The 26,151-nt window shown below is 40.8% G+C and overlaps 1 protein-coding gene across 2 annotated transcripts in view; it reads right to left on the reverse strand.

The window, feature by feature from the left end:
- PSD3 (pleckstrin and Sec7 domain containing 3) overlaps positions 1-26,151 on the reverse strand; it is a 559,261-nt gene that overhangs the window by 341,580 nt on the left and 191,530 nt on the right. For both annotated transcript variants that reach the window (XM_025393705.1, XM_025393706.1), the window contains exon 3: positions 1,628-2,735. In XM_025393705.1, the coding sequence (XP_025249490.1) occupies positions 1,628-2,735 (1,108 nt within the window). The remainder of the gene's footprint in view (positions 1-1,627; positions 2,736-26,151) is intronic.

A 26,151-nucleotide genomic window follows, 5' to 3' on the forward strand; every position in this document is an offset into this window, starting at 1 on the left:
CTGAACAACAGTAAAAGTATATATTCCAGTGGGAATATAAACACTGGGCCACATGCCACATATCGAGGCCGCTTTGGAGGGAAGTCTGGAGAGCTGATGGGTTGGGGAGGGGAGTGGGAAGGATCCTGCCAGCGATCCCAAAGGAGCAACACTCTCAATGGGTTTGTTAACTGCAGAGGAAAAGGCATTTCCTTACACCGAACAAGAAAACAAGAAACAACCCTTGGCTTTGACACAGATGCTCTCCTGTATAAACTATAAAACATGGTGTCATGACGACTGACAGAAGAAAAGATGGTACCAATTAGAGGTACAGTACACAACAAATGACTACGATCGAAGGGAGTGGAGAAAGATGGGTCATGTCTGCCATTTATCCAGAGTCTAAGCTAGTGTAGATGTCAGAAATGCAGAGAAAGACCAGGAAATACCACATGACGCCAAGTTTCACTCATAAAGGCCATAAATCTCATAAGTGGGAGTTAAACAATGAGAACATACGGGCACAGGGAGGAGAGTATCACCCACCGGGCCCTGTCAGGGGGGTGGGGGGGACAAGAGGACGGATAGCATTAGGAGAAATACCTAATGTAGATGACGGGTTGATGGGTGCAGCAAACCACCATGGCACATGTATACCTATGTAACAAACCTGCACGTTCTGCACATGTAACCCGGAACTTAAAGCATAATTTAAAAAATAATAATAAAAGCCATAAATCAAAATATATGCTACTTGTGAGAAGAAGAAATTCCCATGTGAATACCAAGGATAAACTGAATTATAAAATCCACTTCTGAACCCCTGAGATGTCATTTCTAAACATAGGAAGCGGCCAACACAGTGGCTCACGCCTGTAATCCCACCATTTAGGGAGGCCAAGGTGGGAGGATCATTTCATGCCAGGAGTTTGAAACAGCCTGGGCAACACAGTGGGACCCCATCTCTACAAAGAAGACAACAGTTGGCCAGGCATGGAGGCGCACATCTGTACTCCCAGCTACTCAGAGGGCTGAGATGGATCTCTTGAGCCTGGAAGGTCAAGGCTGCAGTAAGCCGTAATCACACCACTGTACTCCAGCCGACAGGACGAGCCCCTGTCTCTGTATAAAGAAACAAACAAACAAACAAAGGAAATTGAGTGGACCCAGAACCTCTGTGTACATACATGTATGTAGGCTGGACTGAAGGCATTGGTGTTATACCCAGAAGAAATGCCAAGGTTGGAAGTACCAGCTACATAGGGTGTGTCAAAAGAGTCCAAACCTTTTCATATTACTAAAGATTACGGTGGGGTATGTTAGTTACCTTGATGTTGGAAAACTTGAAATCTGTCAAATGTTAAGAAAATGTCAGAAAAGAATTCACAGTGTAGTGTTCACAGTCTGTTCAGGACTCTGTTTCCCTGGTCCATGCCTAATGGATGACTTTATAACGAGATCACTTTAATATCTGAGAAGCTTAGGAGGAATCTTAGCTTAGAAGGACCTAGCTTATAGTAGCTCCTCTTATATTCTATGATAACAAGGACCCAACGTTTTGTGATTGAGTTCTCCTATCAAGCACAGGGTAACGGTTTTCTATGATAAGTACCAGGCATCTCAGACAGCTACTCTGGGAGCTCACCTTTCCTTGTCTCTCTCTGGTTCAGGTGTCTTCTCAAGACGCTGTTTGTTTTCCTTTAGGAAGACTTCATCCTCTCCACTCTCATCAAGACGCACAGGGGAAAATGTCCCCGAGCTAGTGCCAGGCCTCTCTGAAGGAGCTTTCCAGGACTCATCCCAAACATGGTCAGTTAAACGACTTGAATGACACAAACCAGCTGATGAGATGAGACGGCATGGCACTTTGGAAAACTCTTTGCTTTCAGGAGAGGCTGTTCTTTGCAGTGATGTCTCAGAATCTACAGGATGCTGGGTCTCTCTCTTATCTCCTCCTGTCCACAGTATCTCCACTCCTTGAAATTCCACATGTTTGACCCGGCCTGGGCGTCCCATGGAGCTGCTTTGATCACATCCCCCTGGGTGCTCTCTCCCAAGAGCAGACCTCTGCTCTTTTAAGAAACCAACACTGCCTGCCGAGTGGCAGGTCACCGCTGAGCTCCCGAGGGAGGCCACAGGACAAGATGGCTCCTGCACACAGACAGCCCCCTTCCTCCCATTATTCATTATCTGGGAAAGCTCTGCCTGAGTGTCTCCAGTTAACAGCGCGGTCAGATCCTTCTGGATGCTCAAATAAAAACTTTCTTCCGTCGTTACTTCAGCTGAAAGAGGTATTTCTGGTGCTTTTTTTTGGCCAGCAGGGAGCAGTTTGTTGACTCTCTGTGTTTTATGACTGGCAGTGTCCAGCTCTTTTTCCACCTGCTGAACTGAAAAACTAGAAACAGCATCTTGGTCCAGTACCTTTGTAGCCTGTAATGTTCCGGAAATGATTCTGGCTTCTGTGGCTTTCAGAGCTGAAATCAAAGAGTCAATGGGCTGTAAATTTTGTTCCTTGAGGTGACTTTGAGAGGGGGCCTCTCTGACATCTTTTGGTCCTTCTGTAACACTGTCGAGCCCAGAGTGGCAGCCAGTAAGAGGCTGGACACCATGCTGCTCTTGCGGGTGGCATGGCAGAGTCTCACCATCAAACTCCAGAGAAGCCCTTAGGCCATCTCCACCTTCCTCCATGGTTCCATATTCTGGAAATTCATTTGTGACATTTGGTGGGAGTAAAGTGCTTCCTCCATGATCACCTGTGAAAAGAACACAATGGACGCATGATTTGTTGTAGAAAGACAGGGCCCAGGAGGTAACGATGCATATTCACACAGATTAGGCACTCAGTAATACTTATTCACTTGATTGCTGCATTACATCTGTCCTCCCACCACCCTGTAACACATACTTCTCATGACACTGCAGTGACCCCTTCTACTCAGCCTACATGAATATAACCACAAAGCTTTCAGCATAGAGGGCAGTCTAATGACACCTGCCCTACTTAACTTTGCTTCTGGTGTCCCATACGTGAGGATTCAGTAACTCAGTTGCTTCATTTGCAAAAAGGGATTACAATAAGGATATGTACCACCTTCCAAATACCACTTATAAAACAGCAACTAAAATATTTACATTGGACATAGCACTAAAGAGCCCTGTGACCCAGCCAGCAATATTTGTGCAGTGCAGTCTCTGAAACAGCCTCTGCAAAACACTTAGCATCTATTTACACTCAGTCAGTATTTTTTTCTGCCAGAAGTCTGCCCTTCATTGTTGGGTTTCTGTGGAGGGAAAAAATGCTTTCAAAACATCCCTGAAAAATAAGAATGAAGCCAACATGGAATGAGAAACTTACTGAGCTGATCAAGATTTCCAGGATCCCAACTACAGAAAATGCATTGTTCTCATTTCATTTATTTTCTCAATTGACAATAGTTTGTTTATATATATACACATGTATGTTTATATATATAAACTTTATATATATATTATACAACATGAGTGTATATGTGTGCATTTAATATATACATACACTTGTACAGTAGCTAAATCAAGCTAATTAACAACAACATACCAGGACTTTACCTCAGATTTTTGGTGTGTAGTGAAAACACTTGAAACCTACTTACTCTTCTAGCAATTTTCAAGTTTACAATACATCGTTATTAACTATAGTCACCATGTTCTACAACAGACCTCCTGAATTTATTCCTCCTATCTATCTACAATTTTGTATCCTTTGACCAACACCTCCCCAATCCCGCCACCTGCCAGTCCCTGCTAACTATCATTCTAGTTTCTGCTTCCAAGAGTTCAACATTTTAGATTCTATGTATTAGTAAGATCACCACCTGCATAAAATTTTAGTGGCATCTTATGAAGAACCCCAATATATGAAGTAAACAGTATTTAATTAGTATATATTCACTGTATTGAACCAAATTTATAGTATTTTCTTGTTAAAATGATAGCCAGTGAGAACTGAAGATGGGGACATTCTGACAAACCAAAACTTTAAACTGGGGGTTTACGGAGAGCAGTTATAGTCCTATCAGTCCCAGTATCCAGTCTTCTCCTGAATTTAGTTTTGGTTACTTTGTATCATGAAAACCCGCATCTATGCTGGAAATACAGTGTACTCACTTCTACTTTAAGAAAGAGGACATTAGTTGTTACCATTTGTATTTACTTTATTTTATTTTATTTTATTTTATTTTATTTATTGAGATGGAGTCTCACTCTGTTTCCAGGCTGGAGTGCAGTGTTACGATCTCAGTTCACTGCAACCTCTACCTCCTGGGTTCAAGTGATTCTCCTACCCGTCTCCAGAGTAGCTGGGACTACAGGTGCGTGCCACCATGCCCAGCTAATTTTTGTGTTTTTTTTTTTTAGTAGAGATGGGGTTTCATCATGTTGGCCAGGATGGTCTCGATCTCTTCACCTCATGATCCACCCGCCTCTGCCTCCCAAACTGCTGGCATTACAGCCATGAGCCATCGTGCCTGGCCATTGTGACCATTTTTAAACTACTGCAGAGTTACAACCTTCCTATTTTGTGAAATATTTGATAAATGTCTGTAATATATATACTGAAATGGCTGAAAAAAAGGAAAAAAGACTTGATTCTGCCTGTAATCCCAGCTACTTGGGAGGCTGAGGTATGAGAATCATTTGAACCTGGGAGGCAGAGGTTGCAGTGAGCCAAGATTGCACCACGGTAGTCCAACCTGGACGACAGAGTGAGACTCCATCTCCAGCAAAAAAAAAAAAAAAAAAAATTTGATTTCCAAGGCATGCACTAAATGAGGTAACTTGGAAACATCAGTTATCCTAATAACTGACAATTATTAATTACTGATGCAATTACTAATAATAGATGTATTGCTATTTAACACACGGTATCCCCCAGTGTGTTAAATAGCAATACATCTCAGAGTATATGTTGCTTCATATTCCATGTTGTAAAATAATTTGAATATATACACTTTTTTTTCTTTTTTAAACACAGGGTCTTACTCTATCATCCAGACTGCAGTGCAGTAGTACGATCATAGTTCACTGCAGCCTCAAACTCCTCCGCTCAAGTGATCCTCCCACGCCAGCCTCTCAGGGAGCTGGGACCACAGGTGTGCACCATCATGCCCTGCTAACGTTTTTATTTTTTGTAGAGATGGGGTCTCACTATGTTGCCCAGGCTGGTTTCAAACTCCTGGCCTCAGATGATCCTCCTGCCTTGGCCTTGGGATTACACGCATGAGCCACCATGCCTGACCTGAAATATATTTTTAAAATTACATTCGAATCAAGTGTCGATGGAATCTAACAAGCACTTCTCTGTGATAGTATTTATAATACCTTCTACGGAAGACAGAACTAATAAACTGTAGCTTGCTTACATCTGAAAAGGAAGCGACTTTTCAGACAATGAATTGAAAAAGACGATAGCTAAAAACAATGAAGAGCCGTCTTCCTAGGGTGGAATATTGACATTTTCTTTCTTTCAGTAAGGAATGCAGTAGGTCTTTTCATGGTTCCACCTTTTAAGATTCAGTCATTTTTAGTATATTCACAAAACTGTACAACTATCACCACCACTATCTAATTCCAGAACATTTTTATCACTCCCCCCAAAAAACTCTGCATCCATAAGCAGCCACTCCCTATTTCAGCTTTTTTCAGCCCCTGGTAACTACCAATACACTTTCTGTCTCTATGGAATTGTCTATTTCGGACACTTGATATAAATGCAATCATACAATATACGGCATTATGGGTCTGACTTCTTTCACCTAGGAGAAGGTTGTCAGGTGTACTCATGTCATACCATGTATCAGAACTTCCTTCCTTTTTTTTTTATTATTTTGTATCTATAAAGAGAGACAGAGCCCCTCTATGGTTCTCAGGCTGGTCCCAAACTCCTGGTCTCAAGCAAACCTCCCACTTCAGCCTCCCAAGTAGCTGCACTACATGTATGCACCACTGAGCCTGGCTGAGAACTTCATTCCTTATTATTGCCACATAATATGTCATCGTAAACGAACAGTCTTTACTGTGGCCATTCATCAAATGATGAGATAGTAGAGCTGTTTCCACTTGTTGCTATGAATAAAAAATGTGTACATAAGTTTCAGGGTCTAAATATATTTTTTCTTTTCTTTCTTTTCTTTGAGACAGGGTCTCACTCTGTCACCCAGGCTGGAGTGCAGTGGCACGATCACGGCTCACTGTAACCCTGACCTCCTGGGCTCAAGCCATTCTCCCACCTCAGCCTCATGAGTAGCTGGGACTACAGGCACAAGCATGCACCACCATGCCCAGCGAATTTTCTTTTCTTTTCTTTTCTTTCTTTTGGCAGAGATGGGGTTCCACCACGTTGCCCAGGCTGCTCTCAAACTCCTGGGCTCAAAGGATACGCCTGCCTCGGTCTCCTAAAGTGCTGGCATTACAGACATGAACCACCGCATCTGGTCTACATATATTTTTGATTCTCTTCTGTATACACCTAGAAGTGAAATTTCTGGATCATACAGTAAATCTATGTCTAATATTTTAAGAAACTGCTGAACAGTTTTCCAAAGCAACTGCACTATTTTACATTCCTGCAAGCAATGTCTAAGATTCTATTATTGTCTGTTCATTGTTACAGACATCCTAGAAGTGGTATCTCACTGTGATTCTCATTTGCATTTCCCTAATGACTAATTATGTTGAGCACCTTGTCATGTGTTTTTTGGCCATTCGTGCATCTTTTTTAGAGACATGCCCATTTGATGGCTGAATTATCTGTCTTTTTGTTACTGAGTTGTAGGAGTTCCTTATCTATTCTGGATGTAAGTTCTTTATTAGATATATACTTTGCAAATGTTCTCTCCCATTCTGTGAGTGGTCATTTTTCACTTAATTGATAGTGTCTTTTGAAGCACCAAAGTTTTTAATTTTGCTGAAATCCACATTATCTGTTTTTCCTTTGGTCTCTTGTGCTTTTTGTATCAGATGTAGCAAATCATGGTCTAAACCAAGGTCATAAAGATTACTTTTACGTTGTCTTCTAAGAGTTTTGCAGTATTTGCTATTATATTTAGCTCTCTCATCCAATTTGAATTAATTTTTGTATACGATGTGAAGTAGAAATCCAACTTCATTATTTTGTATGTGGATATCCAGTTGTCCCAGTGCTATCTGTTGAAAACACTATTCTTTCCCCATTGAAAAGTGTTGGTGCCCATGTCAAAACTCAATCGTATACATATATTAATATATATGCAAAGGTTGACTTCTGGACTCTCCATTCCATTGAGCTAGATGCCTATCTTTTTTTTTTTGGACAGAATCTCACTCTGCCACCCTGGCTGGAGTACGATGGTGCAATCCCAGCTCACTGCAGTCTCAACCTCCTAACTCAAGTGATCCTCCTACCTCAGCCTCCGAGTAGCTGGGGCTATAGGCGTGCACCACCATACCTAGACAATTTTTCATTCTTTTAAGAGACAGGGTCTCACTACATTGTCCTGGCTGGTCTTGAACTCCTAGGCTCAAGTGATCCCTCCCACCTCAGCCTTCCAGTGTCAGGATTACAGGCATGAAGCACCACACCTGGCTAGATGCCTATCTTTACGCCAGAATAACACTGTCTTCACTACCGTAGCTTTGCAGTAAGTGAAATCTGGAAGTGTGAGTCTCCTCCAACCTTGTTCTTCCTTTTCCAGGTTGTTTAGGTCACTCTGGGCCCCTTGAATTTCCCATGACTTTTAGAATCAACTCGTCAGACAGCTGTGATTTTGACAGGGGCCACAACAAATCTATACAGTATCGGCTTCTTAACAGTATTACTATTACATCTTTTGTTCCATGACCATGGGCTGTCTTTTCATTTATTTAATCTTCTTTAATTTCTTTCAGCCATGCTTTTTTTATAATTTTAAATGTACAAATTTTCAATGTATTCCCCTAAGATTCTATTTCTTTTGATACTGCTTTTCAAATTTCTTTAGATCATTCCTTAGCCGTGTATAGAAATTCAATTTGTTGCTGTATGTGAATCTTACATCCTACAATCTTGCTTAGCTTGGAGCATATAATAACATATTTGTAGATTCCTCAGGATTCTACATACCAGATCATGTTGTCTGTGGATAAAAGCTTTACTTCTTCCTTTACAATCCCAATCCATCTTTCCTAATCTAGTCTCTCTCAACTCCCTTTCACATGTTATACCACTGCCTCGAAACTGAAGGAGGGGGCAGCCCATGAATACCCTGAAAAGATTTCTTCTAATCCTAATACACACTGGAAATAAGCTTAAGCATACATCTATTCTGAATAAGTAGATATACACATGCTCCTTTGCCTTTGTTCAACTTCTTTTCTCTACCTGACATACTTTTTCTTTCCATTTCAACATAAATCAGATTATTTTCACATTTCAAGACCTAAGCCAAATCCCCTGCCCTTAATTAAGCCTTCTCTTGCTCACCAACTCTTGAAAAAAGTCCTCTCCTCTGCATACATAAATGTCAAAAAGACTTTCGCTGTATAGTATATACAGTGTAAATATACAAAACAAATGAGCATAATGTTACTCACACCTTAAAGCTTCCAAAGGCAATAATGTTTAACCCATGATGAAGTGTTTTAAGAAAACTGACCATAGTGGCCGCTGAAGCTATATTTATCAACAGCACTAATACATATTACAGTGAAATCCATTCAACAAAGGGAAGAAAAGTGAAACTTAGTCACTCGGGAGCCCACTTTGCTTTAACAGTTTCAATTGCCCTCTGAAAAAAAAAAACACAACTGAACAGTGGCCCCAAGAGAAGTAACCAAAAGATATCAAGGGGCCTCAGAGAAATCTGATCATTCCTTCACCCCATTTTTAGCAGTTTTCATTGAAATGTCCCTCAGAAAGGGGCGGCAAATGCAACAATTGTGGGCAAGTGCTTGTGATGTCTGATCTAACAACTTGGCAACCGGTCAAAGAAAATGAGGTCAGATAAGAGGGAGAAAGGGCGAGGCAAAGCCCTGCATGACAGACTGCTCGCTTTATTATTAAATATTTGAGTAGTTTCTCCTGGTCTATGTTTACTGTTCTAAGAACTGGAATAGACGAGGGAAGACAAATGTTCTGAGAGGCGAAATGACCTAACCAAGGTCAGTAGAATGATGTTCAGTAAAGTACTGTTTTGGAACTGTAAGTCAGGACTAAATTTCTAGTCTTCTGTCTCTCAGGAGGAAAAGCCTGGGAGCAACTCAGGGACACTGAACTGTGAGAGACCATCATTCGTCATCGCTTTTTTGCTTCTTTGAGATAGGGTGTCACTCTGTTGCTCAGCTGGGGTGCAGTGGCACGATCATAGCTCACTGCAGCCTCAACCTCCATCCGTGCTCAAGTGATCCTCCAGCCTCAGCCTCTGGAGCAGCTGGAACCACAGGCATGTGCCACCTCGCCCGGCTAATTTTTATTTTTTTATTTTTTTGAGGAGACAGGGTTTCCCTATGTTGCCCAGACTGGTCTTGAACTCCTGGGCTCAAGTGATCCTCCCACCTTGGCCTCCCAAAGTGCTGGGATTACAGGCATGAACTAATGCATTCAGCCAAGACCATCATTTCTAAGAGCAGTAATGTTAACAAATATAATGAAGAATAAAACCAGAAATGTTTTAGTTGTAGCTTCTGGGTAGAAACAGCCTTAATCATCATGTCCCTAAGGATTCAGCATATCAGCAAGAATTGCCTTTCAAATAAGGCACCCTCTGTCACACCCCACAAGCAGTTTATTTCTGCTGTTTGTATTGGTTATCGCAACTTGACTATCTTTAACAACACACAAAATATGGCAGAGTATCAATCCTCACCTTTTACTTAGAATTTCTGATTTATTCCTTACGTTTAAAAATTGGGACTATATGCTAAGATAATTATTTTTTTAAAAAAAGACCAAATTCTTCTTTTAAGATTTTTTTAAGCTGCTCCCTTTTAAAATAGGGCCATAGATACTTCCTATTAAATGCCCATTGTTTCCAAAATTCATTCACGCATTCAGCAAATATTGATTACCTGCTATGTACTAAACACAGGGGATTCAAAAGTGAGTATTTTCAGAACCTGAGAAGTCTGTTTGGCATGTTAGAAAGCTCGCCTTGGTAGAATGTGAAGGTGTAGCAGAGAGGGTACGAGCATAGACTCAGGAATAACCACGCAGGCTTCTGGCAATAGTACAGGTGAGAGATGGTGAGTGCTGGAGCCAGAACACAGGCAGATAGACAGGAACAAAGACGCAAGGGGTGCTGCATCTCCCACGACACTCTACTGGACCAGCATCCATGCCCATCATCTCCTCATCTCCTCTGCCCCAGTCCCCTCTAGCTTCAACATGGCCTCTTCCAACTGCTGTGAGCATTTACACCAAACGTGTTAACACTTTCCCTTTCAGTCTACATCTATTACTAATGTAACAATCCACCAAAAACACTTCCCCTCCAGTGAGCCTTCCTGAATTAGTCCTACCCGAATTTGGTCTCCTATGTGTGACAAAGGGACTTAGGGACTTGCTAAATATAAAAAAAGAACTTTAGCACTTACCTAAATATAAACCACACACTAGTAGAATGTGAATTAATAAAGAGTTCATACTTTACTGCGTGTATTTTTCCCCTTAAAGAAATGAAAAAGGTAGTGTAGAGTGTGGAGGAGGGAAGAGAGAAGAAGAGCTTTCACATTCATGTGAAATACATGTACTTTTTGGAGGTATCTATTTATACTCCATTAGAAGCCACACTTTTCTATCGGAGACTCTATCTGCTGCTTTGTATATCTGGTCAGATTCCTAACAAATCGTGTTTCGTGTTGTTTAGCAAAGATGCTTTTCCTGCAATGACATATAAATCCACTGATTTTTTTAAGACCTTTTTTCTTTTGATTTAATATAATGAGAAAGAAATGCGATACATTTGAATGTTAACAGGATGAATTTTAGGAGTGCTTTGGGTTATATATTAAGTAGTCATCTGTTTCTGGAACACAGGGACAGAGCCGTAATAAAATGGAATGGGATAGAAAGAAATTTCTTCAAATTGTGAGAAAATAAGCCTGCTCCGTAAGATTGACTGCAGAAAAACCATGGCCTTTCTGAGAATTATCCTGTTTGAGAAGCAGTAAATCAAACAGGTTTTCTTCCACTCTGGCTAGCAAACTCCTTAAAAGACAATAGTTCAAGAAAAACAAAATACAAGAACTATTTGCCCCATTTACTGTAGACTCGGTCACTGTAAGCTGAAATTTGAACCAGATAAAACCGTTTTCATGCAATAGGACATACATTTTCCAAGACCCTATGACAGTCACATCTATGCCTAGGTTCTTCAGGAGAGCCACAGTTATGGATTCTATGTACATATATTTTCTAGAACCTGGGACCAGTCATGCCATTTTTTAGAAAAAGGTTTTTGTTTTGTCTTGTATTGCTTTGTTGCCACAAAAATATAAACTCTAAAAGGCAACAACTTTATTTGCTTTCTTTACAACTATATCTCCAGAGCCTATAACAATATTACCTAGCAAAATGGATATTTTTGTTGAATCAATCAATTATGAATGTCCCAGAACCCATAGGATACCAATTAATAGAAGCTGAAAGCCAGATGAGGTAGCTCACGCCTATAATCCCAACCCTTTGGGAGCTTGAGGCAGGAGGTTCGCTTGAGCTCAGGAGTTCAAGACCATCCTGGGCAAACAGGGAGACCTCATCTCTACGAAAAATTTAAAAACTTAGCCAGGCGTGGTGGTGTGTGCCTGTGCTCCCAGTTACTTGGGAGGCTGAGGTTAGAGGATTGCTTTAGCCTGGGAGGTTGAGGCAGGAATGAACTGTGATTGTGCCCCTGCCCTCCAGCCTGGACAACACAGCAAGACCCTGTCTCAACAAACAAACAAACAAAAAACTTTAAGACAGAAGCAAAAAAACAGCCTCCTTAAACACAAGCAAAATACTACATGTTACTGTCACCCAAGTCCTACCCGCTGCTTCTAAGTCCAGGCTTGAAAAGGATTCGGGAAACAGTAGGGTGCTTCATGATGTGAGAGCCAGTTCTTTCTCTCATTTACTCAGCAGACATTTCTTGTGGACCATGAATGCATCAAGCGGCAGAGAAAAGAGCAACAAACAAGAGCAACTTGGCCTCTGTCATCAAGGAGCTTACAATCCAGCACCTCCATCTATATATGCTGTCTGATCGCAGACAAAGTTCAGGCAGTGGTAAATTTCAGTGGAGACAATCTCGGCCTATTCTAGAATTCAGCATGATCCTACATGAGCTATCACCATTAAGTATAAATTTCTCAATGGATTTCTAACACTGTGTTGTCCAATTTGGTAGCTATATCCACATAAGCCTATTTTCATTTACATTTAAGTAACTTAAAATTTAATAAAATTGAAAATGTAGTTCCTTAGTGCTCCATACCATATGTAGCTAAAACCTACCATACTCCACTATACAGAGATACAGATATCTATATGTCTATCTATACACAGAGAACATTTCCATCATCACAGAAAGCTCTATTTGAAAGTGCTGTCCTAGAGCCTTTCTACTCAGTGTGGCCTTGAGAAAGCAGCATAGATACCACCAAAGAGGCTTGTTAGAAATTCAGACTCTCAGGCACCACCTCAGACATTCCCAATCACGGTTGGTTTCTAACAAGAATCCCACAGGATTCGTATGCATGTTACAGGATAAGAAACACTGCTCCAGAAAACTACAACAATATGTACAAGTCATTCTGACTACATTTAATGCCTACTTTTTTATTTTAAAAGAGATCACAACTGCCTGCCTCCTAACTCAGAGGTCCAACTGTTCAATCAAATAGACGTCAACTAAAGTAAGTTCCAAGAAAACCATCTCATTCCTGCAAAGAGAAACACTTGATCATTCTGGTCTGGGTTTACCCTCGAACGAGCAAGTGCCCCCGGACCCTTTCCAAGAGAGGAAGAGAATTGCCTCTGCTGTAATATGACCCCCTCTTGATTTTATAGCTCATAGTAAATTTCTCTCACAATGAATGGCCAATGACTCTCTACTTACACAAAAAGATCATAAAATAACTGCAAATGTAAACTTGACCATTAGTCAAAACCTGTGTATTATTATTTGTACACAGGCTTAAAAAAATTACATTGGAGCTTAAAGAAATGGGCTCAGGGAAGCGCAAAGACTTTTCAAGTTTTAAAAACCAGAATACTTTCCCAGGGTTTTAATGTTCATATCTTTGGATACATTGCTTGTAAAATAGAAATGTATGGGGAAATTCCGTCTGATAAGGTACTATGGAGAATGCACTAAGGGTCTTATAATCTATTTCCTATGAGTATAGTTCATCGGATTTTCAATCCTTTATAAATTATGGCTAACCCAGCCACTAATAATCTGTTTTTCCTCCTTTCTACATATGATATTCATAAATGCAATAACACCTTTGGTGTTCTCTGTTCCCTAATGAATATCAGTTAGTAAACACCTTAAAACTTATGTTAATATTATGTTAATATAAGAAAACTATAAATTAGCAAGCTATTTTAACACTTGAAAATTTATAGAAGCAAGCTTAAAAACACACTCCCCTGACCTGTCAGAAAGGAATTCAGTTCCAAAGACGAGGGCAGGAAAGAGTGACCACTCTGATCCCTTAATGTGAAATTTCATAAATCAGTAAGATTGGAAGATAAACGCTTAATTTACAAAACAAATATAAAAAGCAACCCTTGCAGAGTTAAAAAAAAAAAAAAGAAATCTCAAATGCATTTCATCTATAAGTAACTATAATCCTTAACTGTAATAATGATCAATGTTTTTACGTTTAATAATCAATAAACTTCACCAGCAACACAGTGATACATGACTCAAATTTGCAATGCAATAGTAACATGTGTATTAACATAAAACAAGAGGATAATCTAACCCATTTTGCCCAGCAATAGAAAATAAATTTGGCATGATAAAAACAACTGAAAAATGAATATGAGTAATGAGAATTACTAAATGAGTAATCTAAGTACATTATGTTTTGAGACACTCTCTTCGCCCTAAGAAAAGTCACGTTTGGAAGAAAGCTACGGTATGTAATCCAGGATGCTGGCTATTGTCTGGATGCTGATAATGTTAAAGGCACAGATATTTGAGTTGTTTATATGTTGGGAAAAAAAAAAACAAGAAAACAGGAAAAGGCCTGCCAACCACTACACAAGCTTCTAACATGTGCACACAAACAGAAACTATCCCATTAACTGGACACTCTTTCCCCAGTGATTAATAGTTACAGCTGTGCTTACGGCAAACTAAATTTCACATACTAATGATTCAGAACCCATTTTTTCTTAATCAGCTCTAATCCCTAGAGAAATGATACTGGTTTACCATTCAGTCAATTTCAGAGGCAGCTCTGTGAGCTAAGGAGTGGCACCACATACAGCATACCAAAGGGAAGCTTGAGCGAGACAGGGAACAGCCCATTAATTTTAAACCCAAGTCTCTGCAACTGTGCAGGGCACTGTAACTTGTTACGGAGAAGCAGCACTAAGCTGTGAGAGCTGAATTTGAGCTCATCTTTAAAATTGATGTTTTTCAAAGCTGGTTTCCTTTTTTTAACCAGTGGAGTTCTCCACTCTTGTCTGCCTCTCTTTGTCATAACTTCTGGTTTTTACATGCACATCTTGTGCTTCTCCTTTCAGCCTTTTACCTTCTGATCAGAGATGCCCCTCCGATTTCATCCATTCTGTCCATTTTCTACTCTCTGTTGGGGAATCCATGCTTTTAAAAATCCAATTGTAAAACTTCTCTCTCTTTACTGACTCTTTAAATTTTATTTTTAAAAGCCAAAAAAAAAAAGTTTAAACTAAACTTTTAAATAACCCTGCAGTCTGGCTCACAGCAAGCTTTCTTCTGCTAAAATTAACACAGATATGGTAAGATTAATATAAACTGTTTCTTATATATGTAGGAAATATTGTGACATTTAAGAATTTGATGTTTCAAAAAATGATACAATTCTTTTTAAAAATAATTATGAATGCCAAGCAGCTGCAGTTCTTAGCAGTGATGATCGACTGCAGCTGTGGACTTCTTTCAACTGCTGTCTGTGAAGACAGATGTTAGGTGCAGTGGTAAACCTGCCACCTCACTCAGCCTCCAGTGTGTAGCCGACTCAGGACTCAGCTGATCCACATTTGCAGCCAGCAGTTTTCATGCTCAATAGGAGACCCACAGTTTCACTAAGGATTCAGGCTACAATCTGACATAAACAATTATCCCAAGTATATCTAGAAATGCAAATTTTACAGAGAGTTGAAAGTCAGTTTCCATGGTGAGAGAGAAATAAATCTTGAATTACTATAAAAGCCACACTTTTAACAAACAGGAAAAACACATCCCTGTGTGTAAACTGAGATACCTGTCACCAACTTCCAGTAGAGATTCTATCTCAGTCTCAACTACCGTGTTTCCAGCACATTTTTGGTGCTACCTTTGAGCTAACCTTATTCCCTTCAAGGCTATTCAGATACTAAGCTGTACTTCAGGCACACAGATGGAAAGCAGTTTGAGCTCTTTAAGAGAAACTCCTCCCCTATTCCCATCCAGCACTACATTATGTCTTTCTAAAACCGGAGGGGTAGCTGTTTTCTCTCTTTCTGTCTATATAATATATCACAAACAGGGAGCAGAAATAGGGTGACAGAATTGTGTGTTCCCAAGAAAGCTGGTGGGGAAAAAAAAAAAAATGAAAGGAAGTAAGATTACAGGTAAGAATAATATTCTGCTTTCTATCTAAAAATAAAAATTTTGAAAAATTCAATGTCACATGCTGAAATCAACATTCCAGGTAAAGCCAGGTGAGGTGCTGGGCATAGGCATTCAGAGGGCAGGTGGCATCTCTCTGATGACTGGGAATTAAAGAATGGTTGGCGTGGGCATCCCTGAATAAATCCAAAATGCTCTCCTCTATGTCTGGATTCAGCAGAACCCGGTCTAGCCCCAGGGGTCTCCTACTGGGACGCTCGAAAGACAAGACTAGTAAGCAAAAGCACTCAATAATACAGACGGATACTTTCACAGCAGCATTGAAAAGAGAGATATAAAAATATATTTGCCTGCATAGACCTACAAATAGAGGTTACTCACAGAGATTACTGTAGCTCCAGCAGTTACCCATTGATCATAGAAAATGCCCAGTTCATCAGTTTAACGCTTGAGAAAAGTTAGCTTAAAAAGAAGCAAGCTAATTCAAAATATGCTGTTCTAGTCAACTGGAAGCAAATTAGTTTCAGATTTCCTGGCAGCCCCTTTTGCCCTGCACTGCACACGGTGATGTAAATGGAAGCACTTTGAGCACTTGGAACCCGAGCCGAGAGGAGCTGCTGCCTCAGTCCCTCTCACAAAGGCGGAAGCAGCCTGTTCTCCCGTTTGCTCTCCCTCTGTCTGCCTCTGCCGCTCTCTACCTTGGTAGCTTACCGAAAACAGCCACCGTAGGGCGTTTTTATATTTGTGAAAACTACTTCCAAGGAGATAATTGAGATGCCGGGAGTTAGCTTTAATGTAACCATGTCCCCCAGTGCAGCAGCAGGAAGCCCAGCAAAGGCTTGGAGAGGATTGTACCATCCTGGGTGACATCAGAGGTGGGACTGTCATCTTAGTATTATGCAGCATTTTCTCTGATGCAGGAATGACACATGGGAAAGAGATGGGTAGGTTCTCTTTAAAAGGGTTTAATTCTTGTATTACTTTAACGGACAAGGGAAATGCAAATACATTGTTTAAAAGCTCCGGCAAAATGACACAAATCCTGCTTTGCCAGTCCTTATCTCACTGCTAAGTGATGCTGCCATTTAAAGTCATTTTAGTGACGATTGTATCTTGTTCCTGTGATTAAATTAATATTTAATGGGTGATTGCCGTTACTTGGAAATGTGACATGAAAAGATTCAAAACCAGTAACATCCATTTTTAAATATGAAGCCATAAACTTTTGTATCACTTATAGTACCTTGGATGTATACAATGCCTTTCAACACAATCTCAGTAAAAGCACCAAATGTAAAAACTAATAGTTTTATACAGGAGAAAAGTGAAGTGAGGTGGAAAATAGCACAAGATGAGTAAGATACTGTAATATTATCGATCCTTAATAGTGATAATGGCTATTAATACAAATATTACAAATAACATGAACATTCCAATCTTCTGCAACCCTAATATTTCCAACCAGTATGAGACGCATGGGCTGACAATACAAACCACTTCACAGTTGCTTTCATTCATTCCATTTACATTTACTGAGTGCCAAACAGGGTGCTGGGAAACGTGTTAGGTTTAACTTGGAGAATGTTTCTGACAAGTAATAACATAATCAGGATAGAAAGTATTTACTTATGTGTTACACACTACACTAAGCAGTTTTATTGTATTAATTCATCTATTTCTACTGGAAGCCCTGTGGGATGGCTACTATGATTAACCCATTTTATAGATGAGATTACTAAAACTCAAGAGAGGTATGTGACTTGTCCAAGATCACATGGCTAATGCTGGCACAACCAGGATTCAAACACAGGCAATGTGCCTCTAAAGTCCGCCCTCCCTACCCCTAAGCTAAAGTGCCTCTGGGGGGATTCCTTGCCAAGTAAAAGAAGTCTAAAGAAAGAATCTAATGTTCAGGATTCAGAACCATAGCAAGCCAAAAATAGCCACCTCTCAAGAAGGCTGGCCCAAATATAAGAGGATGTAGATGAGAGGGTGTACCTAGAGAAAGCACACCAGGGTAGTGGAAATAAACCCAGAAGCAGAAGCTCAGTGCCGACTACTGGTGTGACCTTGGGCCAATGCCTTAAAACTTTCCAGCTTTAGCTTGCTTATCTCTGAGCTAGAGGTGTTTAAATTACAGATCAGTATAACCACGTGGTCAGAGCACACAATCTCGGCTATTAATCTGGATTCCGGCACTTTCCAATTATGTTACCTTGAGCAAGTTATGTAACCTCTGTGAGCCTCAATTTCCATCTGAAAAAAAACGGGAATAATAATAGGGTTTTCTGAGGACTAAACGGACTATACATACAAATGTATAAAGCACTCAGAGTAGCAGCCAGTATAGAATAAAAGCTCAAGGTTTTATTACTGTTACTATAATCACCATGACTTTCACTATGATTACATTTCTTATAAAACTACCCACTTCTGGCCGGGCGCCGTGGCTCACACCTGTAATCCCAGCACTTTGGGAGGCCGAGGTGGGCGGATCACGAGGTCTGGAGATCAAGACCATCCTGGCAAACATGGTGAAACCCCGTCTCTACTAAAAATACAAAAAAAAAATTAGCCGGGCGTGGTGGCGGGTGCCTGTAGTCCCAGCTTCTCGGGAGGCTGAGGCAGGAGAATGGCGTGAACCCAGGAGGCGGAGCTTGCAGTGAGTCGAGATAGTGCCACTGCACTCCAGCCCGGGCGACAGGGCGAGACTCCGTCTCAAAAAAAAAAAAAAAAAAAAAAAAACCTACCCGCTTCTCTTTTCAAAATGCTCTCAAAGAAGAGCTATTTTTTGAGTTGATTTGAACAGCAGAAAGGACAACCTTTGTTGGCTTCATACAAACACTAACCAATGAGTGAACCACCAATTCCCTATGAGATGTAAGCTGATTTTGTCGGGCAAGCCTTCTAAGACCGCTCCTTCTAAGGGGAGGAAAGACGGTTAAGCACCCTTTTGCTCTCTCTCCCTCTTCCTTATGCCTGGAATTCAGAAGACGGAGCTAGAAGTGAAGCAGCCCTGCAAAACTGTGAGCATCCCATAAGCTAGTGGGGCCAAGCAGAAAGCACCTCATACGCACCACAGACCTCCTACCCCTGCCCACAATCTTCACATGGGAGAGAAATTTACATGAGTCAAGTTACTGAATTCAGGTTTTCCAAATGTCTAGCGTATCGCGTTGGTTTTAGTTAATACTTTCTTTAACCCCCTAAAACACCATTTCAAAATGTAAAGCTCAGAAATAAATTACTTACATGTTCTCTAGTCTTTTACAGCACCATTTCTTAAAAACATGCACAGAAACAGCACCTGCTTAGCAGTGCCATCTTGAACTCCTCAATTGTTTTGTTTTGTTTGTATTGATTATACTCTCTTATTCTCTGTGTTCTTTTTTTTTTTTTTTTTTTTTGAGACGGAGTCTTGCTCTGTCACCCAGGCTGGAGTGCTGTGGCCGGGTCTCAGCTCACTGCAAGCTCCGCCTCCCGGGTTCCCGCCATTCTCCTGCCTCAGCCTCCCGAGTAGCTGGGACTACAGGCGCCCGCCACCTCGCCCGGCTAGTTTTTTGTATGTGTTTAGTAGAGACAGGGTTTCACCGTGTTAGCCAGGATGGTCTCGATCTCCTGACCTCGTGATCCGCCCGTCTCGGCCTCCCAAAGTGCTGGGATTACAGGCTTGAGCCACCGCGCCCGGCCTCTCTGTGTTCTTGATACTCTGCATTTGGGGCCTTGACTGTGGAGAGACTGTTCCTCCCAGGGCTGGCAAATTCTTAGAGATAGAAAAGACCCCTGTGCGAGCGTGCCTGTGATATACAAACCAACCAATCCAGAGCCACAGCAAGGTAATATTCCCTCTGTCCTAAATCACCCAGGCCCAGGTCCTGGACAACCGGGGACCATCCCTATAGCCCAAAGCCTGCCAAAATTACTCAAACTAGCCAATCTTAAACTTACCCAGCTTGGCTACCCTGTCTTGCCCATTCCCTTCTGCAAAAAAACCAATAAAGGCTCTGGGCCATGCTCCCCCATCTTCCATCTCTGGCTCCCATTCCAACCTGGTGCTTCCCTGTATGGCCCTGCACAATGTACTGTTTCCTGCGTGGCCCTACGCAATGTACCAGGTCTCCTGTGTCTAGGGATCTGTGAGTATGACCTCTTTCCTAACAGTCATTTCCATGTCTGGATGTCTCACCATAACTGACTTTTTTAAAACCCCATGTACAAATTTTAGAACAAAATTTTAAGAGGAACAAATGATTACTCACTAATTATCAGGAACAAAATTTCAAATGTACAATGTATTTCCAGACTCTAAAGTCACTAGCACTTTGGCTGTTTAGTTTGGAAATGACAAACTATAGGAAACAAATTTTTATTTGATATAATGTGTTATTTCTCAAAAATTTCAAGTGAAGTAGTACAAGTAGGCAAGCAAGCTAACTATTATCATCCAACCTGATATAAGACTTTCAGAAATACAACTTTTTCACAAATCTAGACTGACTGCACGATACCGAGTTTTATTATCACAACATCCTCTGTTTTATTGTTACCTTTTTAAACCACGGGATCCATGTAGGAGACGCTAAGATTACTGGAGGAACTGGTAACAATAATTCCTAAAGTGAAATAACTTTTCCTTCACTGAGCAAGTTCCAGTAAACAAGAAATCAGTTTTCCTAGCTCAAATGTATTTACTTTTTCAGTCTGGTTCTTAGATCTTAAAAAAAATTCAATGCCAATGTAAGGCTTATAAAAATTGAGTGTTTGTATTTCAGTCTGTTGTCTCCATTACAAGGTACATTTAAATGTTTAAGCTTAATCTAGAGAGACAATCAGAATTCCAAGAAGATATTATGTGAAATAAATCCAAGTGAGCAGAGAGGAGAGAGGTGAAAAACCAAAACCTGTCAATAATGATAGTCATGCCAGAGCTCTGTACCCTAATATGCTGTTTTGAAAAGAAAAGAAAACCTCAAAAGTGAAATTTAACTTATAAAGGGTATACATACAACCCTCCTGGTGAGCTCATTGGGAAACACACAGAATAAAACGTTTGCATGCTGGAAACATTACATGTAATAAAGAGGTCATTACAAGTCACCTGCAAAGCTCTACAACTGTCCTAGAGCTACTTGACAGAAGAACAAAGTTAGCTAAGCTCATTGTCTTGAGTTACTGAGTGTGATCCCTCTCAGAACAGAAGAGTTGTGTGTTCCCTGCACTGCAAACTGCACTGGGAGTAAGGGTGGGAGGGGGGAACAAAGAGAAAAAGGGTCGACTATCAGAAAGTCACAATGAACATTTTGAGATTCCTGTCTTCCAGGGGCCAAGCAAGATGCTCTTCACCTCTCAAGCGTCCCCTGTCACCTTCTAAGAAACTCTCAATTACCAGTTTCTGTGCCCTAACCCAGCCTGTGATAGAAAGGAAAGATCAAAGAAGAGCAGGAAGCAGATCTCATAGCAGGACTCTTGTCAGTCCCCGTTAACCCAGAGCTTACTATAGACAATGCTTGCTACATTGTAGACACCCAACTAATTGTTTCATTTAATCCTTAAAAACCTCCCTACCAGGTAAGTATCAGGTATACCCAAATATAAGGCAATTCTAAATAACTATTAGGTAGTCCATAAATTCCAATGGGGCAAAAAGTTATTGGCCATATTGAATATTTAGATTTTTAGGATGGATGAAATAATCACATGGCTCCTTATAATATTTTATTACATTAATGTGCTTATATAAAAATCACATAATACATTAAAACAATAAATAAATGCCTGTTTTCGTTCACTTCCACTTCAGGAAATGATTTTGTTCAAGCTTTTCACGTGCAATTTGTCGTAAGGATCTTTGCTACCACTAGAGTCTCCTTATCTTGCATCTTCAGTTCTGTCTAAGTTATTTCAGATACAGCAATTTTTTAAATGTGTGATGGAAACTCTATCCTAACCTACAGTATCCATTCACTAGCAGTGATCTGAACATCACTTACCACATGTATGACCTAGAAAAGTCATCTTTAAGAAGCTAGTTTATCCAACATCCGACACCTGCACCTCTCAGACCATTTCCCCATAAATAACTACTAAACATGTGTTCAGTTTGTTTTCTCCCTCTTTTTACCCTGTTCTAGTGATCTCCATAAGCATTCCAAACTGATATTATCTGTAGTTATTTCAAGCTCATACGTTTTCTCCAAAGAATTATTTGTTAATCAAAACAATCAAAAGAGGATCTCTAATAGTTTAAGAACTTAATGTAACACCACTCCCTCTTTTCTGATATCTTTTTGAGAAAAACATCCTCACCCTAACTTTGGGATATATTGAGTATTCATTCCGTTTTACAAACAAAGAAAATAGAGAAAGTTTAGCAACCTTGAGAATATAGAGAAAGTTAACCCAACACACAGGGAAAAGAATAAGAAGCATCCCTCAGACCAAAGTTTAGGAAAGGGGCATTTAGTTGGCAGCCCACATGTGAATATACAGAAGAGAAGAAGAGAATAAACAAAGCCACTCTTTTACATTATGTTGCACTATCTTTTTTTCTCGCACAATTGGAGGATTTTAACCTTTCTTTCCCTATTGATTACTTGCAGTCACTTATTGACAATCATATACACATACAACTTTATTTTCTATTAATATAAACCAAATAAACATTTTTAATGAACACACAATGCATCATTAATAATACAATGTAGTCATTGTTGAGTAGTCTGGATATTTCTAGTTATTTCCAATATTATCCTAAGTAAATTCTTTTTTTTTTTTTTTGAGACAGGGCCTCACTCTGTCGCCCAGCCTGGAGTGCTGTGGCGTGATCTCGGCTCACTGCAATCTCTACCTCTCAGGTTCAAGCGATTCTCGCACCTCAGCCTCCCAAGTAGCTGGGATTACAGGCATGTACCACCATATCTGGCTAATTTTTGTATTTTTAGTAGAGATGAGTTTTCACCATGTTGGCCAGGCTGGTTTCAAACTCCCGGCCTCAAATAATCCGTCTACTTCAGCCTCCCACAGTGCTGGGATTACAGGTGTGAGCCACCGTGCCCAGCCCCTAAGTAAATTCTTACACTGACAACTGGATAATACGGTTCAGAATGTAAGCAAAATATGAGTCCCACTGATGCAAATGAAATAAATGTCCAAGAAGTCAGTGATATGTATCTGTTTTGAGGACTGTTGTATCCCCATGTCACTGAGAACCCCAGAAAGTACAAACACCAAATTGCAAGGTCAAGATGGCATAAAACACTGTCGCACGTACTGGGCAAGAAGAACTTTGATGGTGAGCTGAGAAACTGCTTTCGCCATGTACTGAGCCTGGGATGGAATCAGAACCCAAGGGTACGGGGACAGCATGGGAGCAGGAAGCAAACAGAGCTCGGGCTTAAGGGGCTGACCTGAGGGAGTTTACACAATATACCTCCAAAGAAAAAGCAAGAGCAAGTTCTGGGGGTAACTGAATCCCCCTAAAAGTAGAAAAGTCACTAAGCATCCAAATGGCATCTAAGTGGACAGCAGGAACCATCCAGAAGGGCTTGATAAAGTGTACTTATGGAGTCGATTTGCAGCTAGCCTTTGGTTAAATTAGGTTTGGAACTCGAAGGCGTTTCTTTTTATTTATTTTTTCTTTCTTTCAGTATAAGATTTTCTTCAAACACTCTAGTTTTGTCTCAAGTATCAAGTAAAGTGAAATGCATCATTCCACCTCTCCGTAGGGATGAATGAGGGTATCAGTGTGCCAGAGGGCAGGGAAGCAGGATCGGAACTCCAGGCCCAGGCCCAGGAGCAGAGCACATCGATGTGCTAGAGGGCAGGGAAGCAGGATGGGAACTCCAGGCCCAGTGAATGAGGGTACTGATGTGCTAGAGGGCAGGGAAGCAGGAGGGGAACTCCAGGGCCAGTGAACGAGGGTATTGATGTGCTAGAGGGCAGGGAAGCAGGATCGGAACTCCAGGCCCAGTGAATGAGGGTACTGATGTGCCAGAGGGCAGGGAAGCAGGATCGGAACTCCAGGCCCAGTAAACGAGGGTACTGATGTGCTAGAGGACAGGTAAGCAGGATCGGGACTCCAGGCCCAGTGAACGAGGGTACTGATGTGCTAGAGGGCAGGGAAGCAGGATCAGAACTCCAGGCCCAGGCTCAGGAGCAGGGCACAGTCTGGTCAACTAATGGAAAGGCAGGGTAAAGGATTTCTTCTAGAATCCCTCTCTCTCACTGGTTCACAGGCAACAAGCCCTCCCAGCTGCAGTTCTGCCGCGGCTGCCATTCTGCTCCATTTCCTTGGCCTGTTGTACTTTTTCCACTCCCCTTTAGTTATAGGTGGAATCCCAGGGATTAGTTTTTCACCTGCTGTTCTTCTTACTTCACATTGTTCGCCTTTCAAAATGCAAGAGCTTGGAAGCAATCTCTATCATCCAATCAACAAACTGGCGTGGTGGCAAAGGTACCCTAGGTCAGTCAATAGATGGAAATTGCTTAAAACAGTGTCTAGCACATAGGAAATACTCAGTAAGCATTAGCTGTTATTACTATTAGTGCTGGGAATCGGCCTTTGCTACATTACCATGTGATTTGGGCCAGTAATGCTGCCTTTCTTTTCCAGCCTTCTGTACTCACTACAAAGTACTTTTGTACTCCCAGGCTTTGGTACAATTAATTTTGAACTTAATTCAAGCAATCACTGTAGGCGAACAAGATGCTTACTTCACAGGGTTGTTGTAAGATTAAAATAACAGAAGTCACATGAAACGGCACATGAAAACCTCGAAATGACTAAATATAAGGCTCTACATCGATCATTCCACAGCTCTATGATGATAATTTCAGGTGTCCAGACCTGACGTCTCCCCCAGGCTTCAGGCTACCTCACAGTTCTGATGTGAGAAGGAATCACCAAATAGAAACTATCACATAGGAAAAGCAAAAGATGTCAGTAATTTAATCCATTCGGAAGCAACTATGTCAATCAGCCAGAACAGACATCTGAGGCAGGGGTCTAAACTTGAACTGGGATCACAGAACAAGGAGAGATGAAAGCAAGATAACTGTAGATCAGCTTGTATTCTTTTAACTCCAAGAGTAAAGAAAGCCAAATACAAAAGAAATCTTATCAAGCAGAGTTAACCATCTCAAACCTACATTCCCATCTGTCTTGACAATCGGAACTCCCACCCTATGATAATAACGTAATGAGAGCAAACCATAACCAGCAGTAGCTCACACATAGTCTAGTTAGCTCACTTTGCGGGAAGGTCTGAGGAGACATCCGGAAGGGACGAGTATCTCATGTTTTGAATAAAAGGGAAGGATCTGAGTTTTGTATGGAGTGTTAAAGCTCTCAAGAGAGCTTTTGGGTACTCTGTCCTGTGCTTCTCTCACAGACAGTGGTCAAGTCACTGCCAGTGACAGGCCATGCTGTTACATATCTACATTATCTCAGAAGGCCACCCCACCCTTTGAAAGACACCAGTGGAAAACAGGAATCCTGCACTGAGGACAGAGTCTCACTTTCCTGACATCCTGTATGGGCTCTTGGCAATCCAGGAAGCCTACTCTCTGAACTGTGCCCCTGCACCTATCATCCCCTGGAAAGCTGGGCACTTCCAGAGAAGGAGAATAAAGCAGAAAGTCAACAATTCCTAACTGTCTGGCAGATACCCCACGTCACACATTTAACATGTCAAAACCAAAGTGATTGTCTTCCCTGAAAAACTAGCTCATGGTGGAGAATTCCTATTTCAGATGCATCATTAACATCTCCTGTCACTTTACTGCCAAACTTCAGAGTCATCATATCTCCCCATATCTACAGTCACCAGGACTATGATGACGTTCTGAAAGTCTCATGCATTTATGCATTTATATTCCTACCAGTGTCTCTTCTCTACAGTGCATATGATTAGTTTCGGAATTAACTGCCAATCCTAACAAGTTTCCGCTCCTCAGCACTAGTTCGTATCTTCCAATCCACTCTAAGCAATTTTGCCAGATGAATTTTCCTATAGCATTTTTCCTTTTTTAAATTTCTGACAAAAGCACAAAAGAAATGTGTGTGTTGGGGGCTTTTATTATTACTCTTAGTTTACAAATAATAACTGTACATGTTTATAAGATACAGTGCATTTCCACACATGTATATGATGTGTAATGATCAAAGAACAGTAATTACCATATCCAACACCTTAAACATTTATCATTTCTTTGTGTCGAAAACATTCAAAGTCCATTCTTTTGGCTATTTTAAAATATACAATAAATGGCTGTAAATTATACTCACCCAATCCTGCTATAGAACACTGGAACTTATTCATCCTAGCTAGCTGTACTTTTGTATCCTGTATCCATTAACTAACCTTTGGCTATACCCTAC

This window comes from Theropithecus gelada, chromosome 8, assembly GCF_003255815.1.
Source record: "Theropithecus gelada isolate Dixy chromosome 8, Tgel_1.0, whole genome shotgun sequence".
NCBI lineage: Eukaryota > Metazoa > Chordata > Mammalia > Primates > Cercopithecidae > Theropithecus > Theropithecus gelada.